The sequence below is a fragment of the Platalea leucorodia genome (assembly GCF_965183815.1).
Source record: "Platalea leucorodia genome assembly, chromosome: 4".
NCBI classification, from domain to species: Eukaryota; Metazoa; Chordata; class Aves; order Pelecaniformes; family Threskiornithidae; genus Platalea; species Platalea leucorodia.
Window position 1 is genome coordinate 103,188,308 of NC_138826.1, and position 15,201 is coordinate 103,203,508.

Below are 15,201 nucleotides of genomic sequence, written 5' to 3' on the forward strand. Positions count from 1 at the left end.
TCCTGTTTTGGATGGTTTGGATGCCATCCAAACATCCATTGCATGTCATCCACACAACATAGAGTCCAAACTCAGCACAAACAATGCTGCTTAGGTGTAACACGCAAAATTTGACAGGTTAGGTTACTACAGTAATTGAGCTTTTTTAATAATCTGTGGCTTTTGATTCATATAACTTCAAAATCCTCAAGAGTTTCAAAATGCTCAGAAGGAATCCTAGAACTCAAAGTGTCATTCAGGTGAGAAAAGGATGTCTTGTTTTATGGCATTCCTTACATTTTTAGCCTAAACAACTCTTTCCATACAACATTCAGCTGCAAGGATCAGTGAAAAAGAAAAAAACATTTGAATTTCATCTGGTACACATTCACAAATATTTGTGGAAAATATTCTATTCTTATCGTTATAAAGTTATAAAATTAAAACATGTATTAGCCTAGATATTAATTGCTAGAAGAAAGGAATCTTTTCCTGATATACAGCATAATCTGAACAGAATTTCTGCGGTGTCTCATGCTATAAGCACTAGCTGGAGGCCAATTATAAGCACAGAGAAATTTAATGTTTATATAATATATATAATATATAATATTATATGTATAATGATTATAAGCACAGAGAAGCTTAAATGCTTGTGCCAGCCACAGATACTGGGTGTGCTCTGTACTTTTGCTGAGAAGATAAGAAAAGTGGTAAACAAGGAAATCCTTTGGAGACTTACCATATGAACAAACAAGTTTTACAAGGCTGTGTATGTGAGTATAGTCTAAAGCGACCTCCAAGAGAATGCTGTCTCTTCATGTTGCACCAAAGACTAAAATTTTATGTTACTTGCAGATTTATGAGAATTAAGATTCTAATTAGTGAACTAGTTGAGCATGGTTAACTTAATAATACAGGCTTTTATCCTTAGGGTTTTTCCAAACAGCTGATAGTGAATAGCCTCCAACAAGCACGCACTTAACTGATAACTGATACAACTATAATTCATTAAATTACAAAAAAGACATTCCAACAATAAAAATCAGTAGAATTACTTCATTCAGTTTAATATTTTCTTGGATGAGTAGATAGCAAATAGAATGAGCACAATATAGCAGATGAATGACAAGGGGAGGAGAAATAACAAAGATTTCATCTGCAGAACTGAAAGTACCTTGGCTTTTATAGGAAATGCTGTGTTCATATTAAATGTTAGGGCCAATACAGGAAGCAAACTTTCACACAGACATCGCGGACTTTACGTATTGTGGCACAAACAATTCCTGGTCATAAGCCAGACTCCCTTTGTGCCAAATAACCATATGAACTCTAAATGCCACCACCCATTACCTATCACTGTCTCATGTGGCTATTCGTTACGAGGAGAGATATTTCTGAAAAGGAAGCTAGCTGGAGTTACTACTGTTTCAAAGATTAAAAAAGAAACACAACTGCTAGGTAAAAGAATTTAAAACATGGTTCTTGGGTCAATTCTATTCTATACGTGCTATGAGCAAAAGCAACAGTCAAGTACTTATCAATGTAAGTGAGGAAAATATGAATGCTCTGAACTTCCATTCATTTTGACACCTTTTCCCAGAGAAGGTGCCAGACAGGTGCTTGAACAGCTGGATGTCATCACCTGCTGAGAGAGCCGAGATGATGCTTCTTCCAGCAAAAACTACTGCCCACTGCTGCAACCCCTGTTGCAGCAGTAGTTCACTCTTCTAAAACTAGCACAGCCAGAAACACTCTACAACCACTCCCTAACAGCTCACTTCTCAGTGGCAAGGGCAGGAGGATAAGTGGGACTGCTGCTCTTGCTAGAGAGAGGGAGAGGGAGACGGCAGCTGTTTGCATAGGATGAAGCAGCTATTGCAGCTGCTAGTAGGAGGTGGGATATGACTGGCTGCTCAGCACGAGGTGGGTGGTAGACTAGTGGTGGTAAGGGCAGGCTTTGGATCCAGCTCATGCTGCTGAAGTTAGGGCCTCTTTTATTGACAAATAAATTGAGCTATTTGAATGTGCTCCTCTCTGGCGTCACTTTCTGTCTTCAAGGGATGCTCTCCTACACCAAAGTAAATGGCTTTTACAGGGGAAAAAAATGCAGTCATGGCTTTAAGCTCTGTTCCTTCCCACATCTTTGCCCTGCTTGTGTCCTGCTTATTGAGGCAGACTGTAATCTTACCAAGGACTCATCTTGAACAAGAAATGTAATCAAAGTGAACCAGAAGGGAAAACAGAGGTTGTGATGTATCTCTGTAGGTTTTAGAAGCTCTTGACAATAGACATGCTGAGATAAACAAAGTGAATAAAGTGTTCCTGAATCATGAAAAGATCAATGGATTGTTCTGGTTCTGTTGAGTATATCTTATTATTTGCATTATATGCCATGCAATATTGTATTATGGTAGCTAATAGAGGGCTAAAATGACCCAATTTTCTCTTACATCAAGAGATAATTCAACAGAAAACAGCACAAATAACCAGGTGTGTCTTTAGCAGGAAGTTTTCTTTATAAAGGCTCCTGAGGTGTTGTGGGTTGATGCCAGCCAGCAGCCAAGCACCCATGCAGCTGCTTGCTCACTCCCCATCCCCAACAGGAAAGGGGGGAGAATAGAAAGAAAAAAAATGAGGAAACTTGCGGGTCGAGATAAAGACAACTTAATAAGTGAAAGAAAGAGGAAAAAAAGCAATACAGAAGCAATCACTCTCTACCTCCCATAAGCAGGCCAATGCACAGTGAATGCCCAAGCAATGACTACTCTGGAAGCCACTCCCCACCTTCTTCCTCTATTGCATTTTTTATTGCCAAGCACCTGTGTCACACATAAAAAATAATTAATTTAGGCATTTTGGTGTCTAAATGCCCCGAGGGGCTATTAAAAACCTGGATCACACCTAGCCTAATGGAATAAATCAAATTCTCCTGCAAAACACAGCCAGTCTATGCTACTTTAATTACTCGCTGGGCATGACTGCGGTCAGGACTTCACCTACTCTCTTTTCAAGTCCTCACCTATTGTCGAGCCTGAATTTCTTCTCCCAGCTTCAAGGGCTGTTTATGCATTTTGGTATTTAGTTATAATGTATTCAAGTACAAGCAGAGGTCAAGAGAAACTTTTTGAGTATTTCTGCCTTTACTACAACACGCTCAAAGGATGTAAAAAAATATATTCCAGAATAAGAGAGAAAACATGAACTGTTCACCTTTTGTACTGATGTTCTCCTTTAATTTACAGTCAGTCTGTCTGCAGAGTTGCTTCAAATTTCTTCTTTTCAGATGTACCTCAGATTCATGACTACATTAAAGTTTTCTCCCAATAATTAATTAAAATTATAAGATCTTAACAAACAGATGACTAAACATAAATCTGAATAATCCTCATTAAGTCCATATGTGTGCACTAACATCACATTTGATCTTCTTATGCCTGCTGCAGCAATCAAAATCTAAGATAAATGTTGCAGCTGCCAAAGTATTTTGTTTCTATAGTAGCATCCTAAGGTTTGCAATTTGCTGTTGCATAGTTGAGCAAAACCTGTTGACTGCTTTGAAGAAAACAACCCCTCTAAGATCTATCAATATTAACTTGGTAGCTAGTTTTGCAGCACAGTGTCATGCTCCATAAGATTTTCAAGAGCTTTATGATTCATATTATTTTCTTGGAACTGTAATTTTACTAGAAAGCATGGTATTATGCTGAGGATGGTCACATTCCAGACAAATGTAGCAAACAACCAGATTCCTTCATACAGAAAGAAATTACAGGAGAGCAGCTAAGACCTGCACTAGTATGAGCAAAGACGCAGAATGAGAATCCAGGGCACAGTTTTGGTGGTTCTGTCTGTACAAGAGTGAGACAGGAGCAGCAGACAGTAGACAGAGAAGCACCAGGGCAGCACCAGAGAAAGTGATATTTTGTGACTTGAAGTAAAAGTAATGACACAACTTAGGCATTGAGAACAATATTTTTTGAATGGGATCCAAGGAAAATATTTCTTTAATTCCCCGTGGTATTCAGGGAAATGCATGCCCCTTTGATAATTTACAGTATTGAAACCAAGAAGTGCTCTACTCCATCACCAAGGACAAGTCTCAAGGATCCTATACTCAGCTAACTACAATAGTAAAAAAAGTAAAAATACTATACTAACAGCAATCTTGTCTGTACATTATGTTCTTTCACTAAACTCTAGATGCTTGGGAGGGAGGGGAGATGTTAAATAACAAAGGATGTTTGTTTTTTTGCCACCTATCATGGTTTCTGATGATGACTGCAAGTGTCTCTATGCACACCAAAACCAACTCCAAACACATCACTGCCTCTCTTCAACACAAGTCCTTCTGGTGGTCCTTTTACCTAAATGTAGAATGTCCTTCTATCTCAGTGTAAATAATGGTATTTATTCATTCATACTTATCATTGTGGTGCCATGTGCCTCTTTTACTCTCCTACCAAAATGTTGTTCAAGCTCTGATTGTCTGCTACATTATTACTTTAAACTTCCTCTCTTTGATTTCCTTGGATTTCCATTTCCCTTATACAAGATGTCAAAAGAATTTTAGATGGCAAAAGTAATTTGTCCTTCTGCTGCCCGAGCAAACATATAGTTTGTCTTGATATATGCAAATTTAATTCAGTGCAAGTTCCCTGGCCCAAGTCCTTCCAAATAAATTTAAGCAATTAACTGAGGTACCTAAATGAAAAGAGCAGGCCACATTATCTTTGCCAGAGCTTAAGAAAAGAATTTTAACTGCTGTTTCTGCTACTGAGGAAAGAACTGAGGTTTGTGTACCAGCAGCTGTATGGCAGCCCTCAAACAGTAGCAGATGCTTTCCCCATCCCTAGAATCCACTAGTGAGAGCAACAGCTGCAAGTTCTCCCTTTGACTTTTCATCTCAAGTCTTCCCATTCCTTAACTTTTCTTCCCTCTTCTCATGGTAGGAGAAATATGGCCTCGTCACCATCCATGGAGCAGAAAAATTACAGGTTTTTGCACCCCTGATTAGCCACAAGTTAGCCCTGACAGAGTACAGTGGTAGTCCACATTAGGACTAAATACAACCCTGGCCATGCAAGTAGACTTCAGCCCCTAGAATTGTTCACAAATCACAGTTAGATTTCCCTGAGACAGGATCGTGGGCTGATCCTAGTAGCAAAACAGGACGTTGTTGTATATACCAGTACCTTACGATATGGTCATTTGCCTACACCACTTTGTCAGAACTTTACCTGAGCATATTAATATATTCTATATATAAAGACTGTATTATTGTTCTCCTGCATAGTAACTCCTCAGAACAGAAAGCAAATCATAATTTCAAAAACATTTTCACTTAACTCCTCCTCTTTTTTTGCTCCTAATTTACAAACAGGCTTTGTACATCACAAAGATCTATTTAAGAATAAATCATAAGTTACCTTATCTCTAGGCTGCTGATTCCATTCACTGGCTTTGTGTATTTTAATGACAGTCTAAGAATAAGAAACAGATTTTTAATGTTAGAGTAGTCAGCTTTAATTAGATCATTGTGACATTTCAATCGGAGGGAATATTCTAAATCAATAGGCAATTACAAAAGTCATATAGCAAAGGTTCAGTACACAGAAAAATATGACAAAATATTTCTAGAGGTTTTTTTTACCCAAGAGCAGGTGCTTCAAAGTAAAGGAAAACAGAGATCATGTTTCATTAATGTACTTCCAGCTGAATTACTACCTAGTAACTGGCAATACTCCCCTTCAAGGGAATTTTACAATGAAATGATGATCTCATTAATGCCAGTAGAGATTTCGGTGATTGTGAGACTGGGCACAGGGAAACCTGTTTGGACCAAATATAAACAAACAGGGAAGTAAGGAATGTAAGAGGAAAAAAATTGTGAAAATAAGAGGCTGCATCTGAACAATTTTTGTGGTCTTCACTCAATCTTGTTCTTCGACGAATACCCAATTTAGTATTTTTTTATTTTGGCTGCTTTAGAAGAAGAAAATTAAATTAGTATTAACTTGACATTGCACCATTTATGATTAGTTTTCAGAATCACATGTATTATGATATGAAATTTCTTGTGCTACTCACGTTGTGTTGATGTCTGAGCACTTAGAGGAAGAAATATCCACATTCTGCGTTACAAATGTTGCGTTTGTCAAATCTATAAAAACTGAACTGTTGGCTTTGAGGCTGAAATTACTAGCGTAAAAAAGGATGCATATATCATTTCCAGTGGTCACATTCAGAGGAGGATATGATAAACTATCTTCTTCCCCAGTGGCCATTAATTGTCGTCTTAATTCCCCCACCACATCAGTTCTTCTGGAAATCTGGAATAACAGCACATTAACAATTCATCTCCTTTGCAAGAGATAATATCAATTGAACACAGACCTTTACCATTCTGTACCATGAGCACCTATCCTTCTTAAATCCTCAAATCAACGTCAATATTTATTATTGTCTGTCTATTTAATTGGCAGTATGGAGGCTAATGAGGTGGTGTTAACCTAGGTTCCCATGGTCAGCTGTCCACATGTAAAAACAAGCACCACTGATATTAGGCAAATGAATGTAAAACGATGTTGTTAATGCTGCCTTAAGATAGTAGTATGCATTAGTGGTAACAGGTAAAAGAGGGTTTTGGGTTTTTTTTACAGCAGAATATACTGAAAGAAATTAACTTTTCTTCTGTGACAAAATCACAAGAAAACTTCAACTTGCCAGTTCAGTGATCACCCCCCTTAGTCACAATAAGAGTTTTTGCACTCTTCATTTTAACAGGCATGAAAGCAGGCTACTTAACTACAGCAGTGTCATATTTAGACTTTTCTGATGGCTTCTGGAAAAAGAAGATCTATGCTCATTTGGCTGATGTGATGAACTCCTACAAGAGACTTCACTGCATATATACATTTGCTTTTAGGAGATTTCCAGGAATTCCCTTTAACAGTTAATGCTTTTTTACAAATGTGCCCAGGGCATCCTTGGTAAAACAGCCCCATTGATATAAACGGTAAAAGCTAGCTGACCTTATCAGACGATAACTTAATCCTGTTGTTCATATCTTACTCTTCACTTCTTACTCTGTTCATATCTGGGCTATTCCATCTATTTTTAAGACCCATGTCAGCTTTACAACTTTGTATTTTACAAGTGGCCTCTGCCCTTGGATAACTTTGGGATACAAGAAATGAGAGGCATCACAGGGGTTACCAGAACTATAATTATGTGGAGCTATTGCCTGGAACCACTTTTAACAGGTTTAAAGACAGGCAAAGACCATTTTCCAGTCTGGAACAGAGGCTATACTATCGCTTTATAACCTGCCTGTGGAGAGGAGCCCCAGAAGATTTTGTCACCTTAACCGCTGCTCTGTGAATGCTATGGGCCATCTGTTATTTACAATGCATCTTTGCAGATACCTCATTCTAGGAACAAAGCAGAATGGGTTGAGTTAAAAACCTTTGACTAAACGCTCAAATGATGATTGCAATCTTCCTCTCCCATACATGCATACTTTATGAATTTCTTTTTAATTCAGAGTAGTGCCTTTTCAAATACATCAGAACATGCATTATTTTAAATGAATACCATTTTCTTTAAAAGAAGAGTGTACAACAAAAGAAAATATTCAACTTTTGATATAAAACTTTTAATCTTCCCTTAGGCTCTCCTGAAATGTAATCATTTTATTTCAAACGGAGAGGAAGAGCTGAAGTCTAAATTATATCCTGTCTAACAATTGACTTCACTATGTGGGCCCCGCATATCAGCTAAAGAGGGCTTTAAAAACCACCTGCTAATAGCTGAAAACAAGGTTATGTTGGAGACTGTGATTGGGCTAACTTGGGGGATTAGGTTTAAGTATCTTAAAATAAAAAGAAAGCTATTAAAATATAATCATGAGACTACAGCTTTATTTCTATTGCTCTGCTGCCAGTACTTTGTCATGAGGCTCTCACAGAAAGATTCCCTTTTGTCTCTGAAAAAGCACAAGAACCAAAAGAGAGTTTGCCTGTAAAGAAGGGTTGTCAGGGACTAAGAAATCCACTAGTTTCCCATGATTAAACCTGTTTTAACAAATTTACCCATGCTGAAGAAGGGAGGCAATACAGCTTGCCAAACACATTTCTAAAAGTAGACTTTGTTTCGGTCATATTTGTGGCTGAAAATACAGGCAGTCATGGACTGTGCAGCCCAGCGAGTCCTTACTTGTACAGCTATAGACAGGCAGGATGACTACACCAAATGGGAGCCTGAAAGTATCAGTTCTCTGGAGTAATGTCCCCCAAGCAATCGCTGGCCTGTATATGCATCCCTTCAGCTTGGAGGTGCATTTCTATAAGTTACCTGTGGGTGAAGTAAGAAAGCATTACCTCACAGAGATATTCAAAAAAATTTAGTCTTGAGGCTGGAAGAAGGATCTCTGAAACACCCCAACCTGGGACCCACTGGAGACCTGAAGATGCCAGTCGCTCCTTCCAGCTGACCTGCCGTGGGAAGCTGAGAGCTCCCCCAGTACATCCCTGCCTCTCTGTTTCAGGCACATTTTCTTATTCTTTTGTTGCTGCACAAACAGCAGCTTACTGAATTAAAGTCATTCTCCCCATGCCACATATTTCATGTTAAACTATAAATGACAAGACACTTCCTTGAGAAATGGATTATATTTACATTGAGTTCTTGTAAATCAAATTAGATTATTTAGGAACAATCCATAGTGGCAGTATTGTCAATCATTAAAGCATATTTTATTCTCTTGTTTAGTGCCCCCTTCGCCTTTACCTAATCTGAACCATGGGATGTGTGAGTCACTGTCTTGTTCCCCTGGATTTATCAATGACATTTTTGACTCAGATATGCAGTGAACTATCACAAGACCTGGTTAAATATGATACAGAAAAAAAATGGCTTCATTTACATTGTCCTAGAGCAGAATTGAACACTGTAATTGCAACTGAACTTGCAACAGAAGTAACCTGGACAAAATTCTTCCCTTTGATCTGTTTTGCAAGCCTCCTAATTCAGAATCATCTCTCTTGGAAAGGAGAAAAACAGCTGATCTGGCAACATTTTGATGCACCAATATGCTGATCTTTTTCAAAGCAAACAGACCTTACATCCAATATTATTCATTTGTTTTGTTGTTGTTGCTTGGGTGTTGTTGGCTGTTCCAAAACAGAATGGCTAGAGACAAGAAAAAAAGATTTTGGGGCCATTTTATATATTTGAAATTACAAACAAATATAAATCGAATGGTTGCAAACACATACGAGAAAAATACAAAACACTGGGAAAATAAAATTTTCATTGGCTGAAATGATGAATGGTAATGAACCATAGAAACAGGCTATATTTCACACTAGTTTCAACGTGGGATTTTTGGATATCAGTTCAGCAGATGGTTATGCCTTCTTTTTCAGTCTTGTACTTCTTGACTTTTTTATTGCTATGTTTAGGTGTGCACATCAGGAATAAGAAAACTGTCCTGGTGGTGCTTTTCATTTCTAATGGTATGGATCTATGACCACATCCCCTCTGTGGAGTTGTTGCTCTTATTGTAACAGCTAGGGCAAGGGGAAGGTCTTTCTGTACTTTCAAGGAGGAAGGCAAAGAGGAAGAAGGGTCCACTCCTCTTTTTAGGTTGTACCTTAGCCTAGTCCCTGCCCCTATACTGTACTGTGTACTACAGTGCGTTCTCTGTATGTACCCTACTTAGATGGCAAATGGTAATTTTTCCAAATTTAGTCATAACACAATTAAACCAGTTGTTGGAATCACAAAACTACATAAAAATCTTAGCTTCTGTTAAAAAAAAAAAAAAAGTGCAGTATAAGAACCACATATTGCTTAGTAGTATTAAACTTCACAAATGCAGAAAAGGGCCTGAAAATATTTAGGGCATGCAGGTATAGACAAAGGCTCAAAATACATTGTGAAAGGGAAGGTGAAAGAATCCTTCTGGGTCACTTACGACGGCCTGAATCATGAGGTGTAATGTCTGAGGAGGGGAGGGCAGGTACTGCAGCTGCTACCATAGCACCTCAAAGACAAACACCTGCTATCTGACCTAGATTTTGGTTTTGGTAGCTTGAACTTCCTCTGCCCATAATGTACCACCAGTAATTCTTGTGACAGGATACCAAGTTGACTGTATGCTTGCATTTTCTCTATTTGCTTGAACAGGGATCTTTACAATCTTTTTTTGCAAGCTATCATTTAAAAAATGATGCTAGAAGGCTGCCATGTGCTGAGAGGAGGGGTGCTGCTCCCAGCAGAATGGCAGATCGTGCCACTTGCTGGGGTTTGGCTGTGGCACGTCAGAAGCCACACAGCATTCGCATTCCAGGCAAGTATCAGCACATTTCAAATCCTTTTTCCAAAATTGCCATTTCAGTTTCCTTCCCACACAAACAGGTCAGTTTTCCTCCATTTTTTTCTAACTGATGTAGCATCATGGCCTCACTATGGACAGCATCAGCACCACCCCTGCTAATACATCAGTTTTTCTGAAAGATGCTGTACCACAAATCTGTGATGCAGGCAATGGCTATTTGTACCTCACTGCTAAAGGTCAAAAATTTGAAAAGCAAGCATTAGAATTTGGCATAACCACAAAAATGTTCTTTGCGGTGTCAAGTTTATAAAATCACATGTATAGCAAGCAGAAAGAAAGTATTTGATTACACTTATTTCATTCATCTGTTGGTGCAAGACTGTAGCATAACAGTTCTTTGAGCTGTCAAAATCTAGAATATCAAGCAAAGAGTTACCAATTATCTCTATTTCTGAGAGTTTGAACTGTTTACGTTTTTATGATTTCTAATGTTTTGTGGCTTTTGGTTTTTTCTTCCCCTCTAGGCTATCTTAAAATATAATTTCAATTTTGGCCCTAGATTTGGTGAATCTTGCATTCCATATAAACCTCAAGCAGTCTCTCTCTGTTTTATTGAGGAGACTGGATTTGCCCTGGATTCGTCCTCCGATACACCAGAGAGTTATGCTGCCGTCCAGAGGGATCTCCACAGGCTGGAGAAATGGGCTGACAGGGACCTCATGAAGTTCAACAAGGGGAAGTGCAAAGTCCTGCACCTGGGGAAGGAACAACCCCAGGCACCAGTACACACTGGGGGCCAACTGGCTGGAGAGCAGCTTTGCAGAAGAGGACCTGGGGATCCTGGTGGACACAAAATTGAACATGAGCCAGCGATGTGGCAAAGGAGGCTAGTGGTACCCTGGGCTGCATTAGACAAAGTATTGCCAGCAGGTTAGAGGTGGGTGATCCTTCCCCTCTACTCAGCAGTGGTGAGGCAACACCTGGAGTGCTGGGTCCAGTACTGGGCTCCTAAGTACAAGAGAGACATGGACATACTGGGGAGAGTCCAACAATAGGCAACAAGGATGAGGAAGAGTCTGGAGCATCTCTCCTATGTGGAAAGGCTGAGAGAGCTGGAATTGTTTAGCCTGGAGAAGAGAAGGCTCAAGAGGGGAATCTCATGAATGCGTATAATTACCAGAAGGGAGATTGTAAAGAAGTTGGAGCCAGGCTCTTCTCAGTAGTGCCCAGTGACAGGACCAGAGGCAATGGGTACGAGCTGAAATTAAGTTAAAATTCAAATGCAAGCTTTGATACAGCAACTACAGTCTTTTGTGCTCTGTTGCAAAGGGATCTTACCTACCTGCAACTAATTTTGACTTTCATTCTTTATAAGTAAAACTGACAGAGACAAAATTTCTGCTCTGCTGCAACTGAACCCACAGGATGTTTAAACTGTGGAGATGCTTAACTTATCAGGAATTCGCAGAAGCCCATTTGAATACACCTTTCTTGCTCATTTACCTATCATTTTTCAAGGTGGTAGGTTATCACAACTTCAAGGTAGTTTTTGAAATTTGAAATTTCTGTTCATAGTAAATCACCTGAAATTTTATAACTTGCATATAATACAGTAACACATATCTAAAGACTGCACAAATCCCAAGTAATTGCATTTGCAAGTGTTATCAGAACCAGAATTAAATTTCTGAAATTGTTCTTTCCTTCCACATTAATTCTCTTTAATGCAATCAGCATGAGGTAAAGCTACAATACAGCTTTCAAGGGAAACAGAGCAGGTAAAAATGTGCATTGAGTAGATTCAGGAAAATTTAGAAACCTTGTTTAGAAAAATCAATTTTTGTATGTATGTATAAGCCGCAGTAAGGTCTTTGGATTGTGAGAACCAAGTCCTTACATTTTTTACTCAGATGTATTTCCTGTCAACATTAATGAATTTTTTCCTAAGTAGAAACTTTAAACTGACCAGAATCACCAGCCCACACAGAAAAAGCAAGCAGGTATGTAATGCGCTTCTCTTCAGTGAAACACAAAATAGAAAATTTGTTCTAAGTTACAAGCAAAGAGAGAAACGTGCTTTAAAATAAAGATCATCTAACTCAAAATCCATGCATAACTGAACTATGACAATACTTGGAGTAAGTATGGACTTGGATACCTGCATTGCTCACATACATGCGTGCATTCACACATACACACATACAGAAAGAGTAGAGTGGAAATATACTCAGAAGTGGAGAATTTCTCAGAAATCTCACTCTTTTCCCTGCTGACTGCATGGATCTACAGGTAGATCCAGATGGAGAAGGCAGACCTAAGGGCATTTACAAGAGGACTGAGAGAAGAAGCTTAAAGTGGTCGTACTTAAAAGCACACACAAAGAAAAATGTTTTCAAAGCAGGATTAAGTTTGCATTGCTGAAACTGGAATGGACTCCTCACAAAAAATGGAAATTTAACTTCCAGAAAATGGTCTCCTTCTTAACATTATACTTTCTCCTTTTCACTTCCACTTCAGCAACTGGTAGGGAATCATTAGGCCACTGCTTGCTATCACACTGAAGTGAATTCTACGCTATTTTGTATGTTTGTAAAGCAACTGTAAGCCTGACCAAGACATCAGAATAAATGTCAATAGCATGACATTTTGCCCAGAGGAATCCTTCACCTCTTTCTCCTTTCTTTATTAATATTCTGATAAAGCAGGGGAAAAAGAATGCAAAGAAATGAGGTACATTACATCAATAGCAATCATTTATTAACAATAATTACTATCATTTTAGTGCCCTGCAGGATATATGGCCAAGTTTACTGGCTCACATTATCAACTGATGGCTCCCCAGTCTAACCATGCATACTTCTACCAGCAAGTCAAATGGCTTGGAGACTGTGACACTCAGCTCCTACCTGGTGTTCAGCATCTCCCAGGGTCTTTCACAAAAGTGAGGCTGGGACATGAATGTTAAAGTCATGAATGTTAAAGTCAAAATATAAGTCTCACTGTAAGAGAGAATGATCTCACTGTAAAAGATAATGTTCTCTTTTATAATTGATAGTACTGTTATGACTTGTGGAGAGTACCCAAGTCATGGCCAAACACTTGGAGATCTTTTGTTAGAAGGGACAATAAAACTGCAATATTTATTATCCTGCTCAGTTCAGTGGCCTGTGTAAACACAATCTGCAGTGTCAGCTCCTATGTTTGTGGCTAGAAGTGTTTCTTCACAGGTCTGTCCTTTCACAGCACGGGGCTGTATAAGAGATCTCTAGACTGCCATTTACAGAGAATGTGACTACTCTGTGCAACTGAATATGGTGCAGAGATGAGTGAGGTAGCAGGGACCATGCAAGTGACAGAACTCGGAGCAGAGGAAGGTGCTGTAATGCAGGACTTGTGATAATCATTCTGCTTGAAAGGCCTTAAAATGAGGCAGGGAATTTTTGCTTGTATGGGACATACAAGTACATCCATAAATGGCACAGTAGTCCCAATTTTCTGAAGAAAATTATGATATTTCTTGTTATTTTCTCACTCCAACTTTTAATGGATTTTTATACCAAACTTTGTCAGCTAACTTAAGAAAGAGCAGGAATTGGCCTATAAAAAGATCTTGATATTAGAAAGTAAACCAGAGTATGTATAAGCTGGAGTAGCAGTGGAAGGAGCTGCTACTATTAATTCTCCACCTTAAATTTCACTTAGGACAAATAACCCAAATACAATTATTCCAATGAAAACGATGTCTTGGTCGTCTACCAGATTTTTAAAACTCATTTACATCCTTTTAGCTAATCAGATTTTTCAATCTAACATACAAAGAGAAAAAAAATTGTATTAAGAGCTTGCATTGTAAAACAGAATTAATCCTGAAAGGAATCTACCAGATGTATCATTAAAGGAGTATTCGCTGATGCCAGTCTCCCCAGCTTTAACATTAGATTTTGGGCCCTGTTTCAGGGAATTCTGCCACAAAGATAAAAGAAGCTACAGATTTTATATCATTTTTAGACTGCTAAGGGGAATACCCACTCCGGCCGTCTTTTCCCCAGTTTCTTATGTCCATATGTGGAATCGAAGTTGCCATGGGAGATGTGAAAAAGGATGAGGAGCCTCTGCTGCAATACGAGGAAACAGAGATGTAGTGACGGTTGGACTGAGGTTAGATAGGGATCTGGTGGGTTACCTAATTGAAAAATGCAGACAGAGGCCAAAATGTGTAACTCACAGTGCCAGGAGAGTTGACAGCACTGTTTGTCCCAGATGTAGACTAGTCACAGGGGAATTAAAAATCCGAAGATCTATAAAAGTCTCCCTCCCTCCGCTTAATATTCTGATCCTGCAGCACTTTGGAGGACTAACCTGCAAGACTGGGGAGCCTGTCTCCCTTTTTTTCTTAACTTGAAGAAAGAGGTGTGGACAGGATGATAGTATTTCATATTACGCTTATTTTTTTTATCGATACTTCAAGGAAATTAATTTTTAACTTTAAAAGTTATACACTATTCTTACAATTCCTCAGATCTGTCTGTAATAAATGACACTCTAAATACCAGTATGTTTTTCAGATGGTCAGAATCTCCCTGCTAAAAACAGTGTTCAACGTGACACCACCATTCTTTGCTTTCAGCATCTCCATCTCTGTGTGACAACTCTTGTGGAGAAAACAGAGAAAGTCAGAACTTGCACTGCAGGAATTTGTGAAGGGAGTCTGGCTCTGTCTTCCTAGTTTTGCTGAATCAAAGGCAAAGGCCAATAATTCTAGCAAATTGGATCTTTTTGACAGGGAATTTAAAATGAGCATTTTTTTCACAGAAGATCAATAAAAAGATGCTTACCTTCTACTCTGCTTTCTTACACTCAGTATCCACTTAATTTTTCTG

At 38.7% G+C, this 15,201-nt stretch overlaps 1 protein-coding gene across 1 annotated transcript in view; it reads right to left on the bottom strand.

The window, feature by feature from the left end:
• The window catches only part of LOC309590280 (V-type proton ATPase subunit S1-like), a gene marked incomplete at its 5' end in the record, with an annotated part of 54,358 nt that overhangs the window by 7,109 nt on the left and 32,048 nt on the right, over positions 1-15,201 (bottom strand). The window contains 2 exons of the mRNA XM_082311397.1: positions 5,409-5,462; positions 6,070-6,311. Of these exons, the coding sequence (XP_082167523.1) occupies positions 5,409-5,462; positions 6,070-6,311 (296 nt within the window). The remainder of the gene's footprint in view (positions 1-5,408; positions 5,463-6,069; positions 6,312-15,201) is intronic.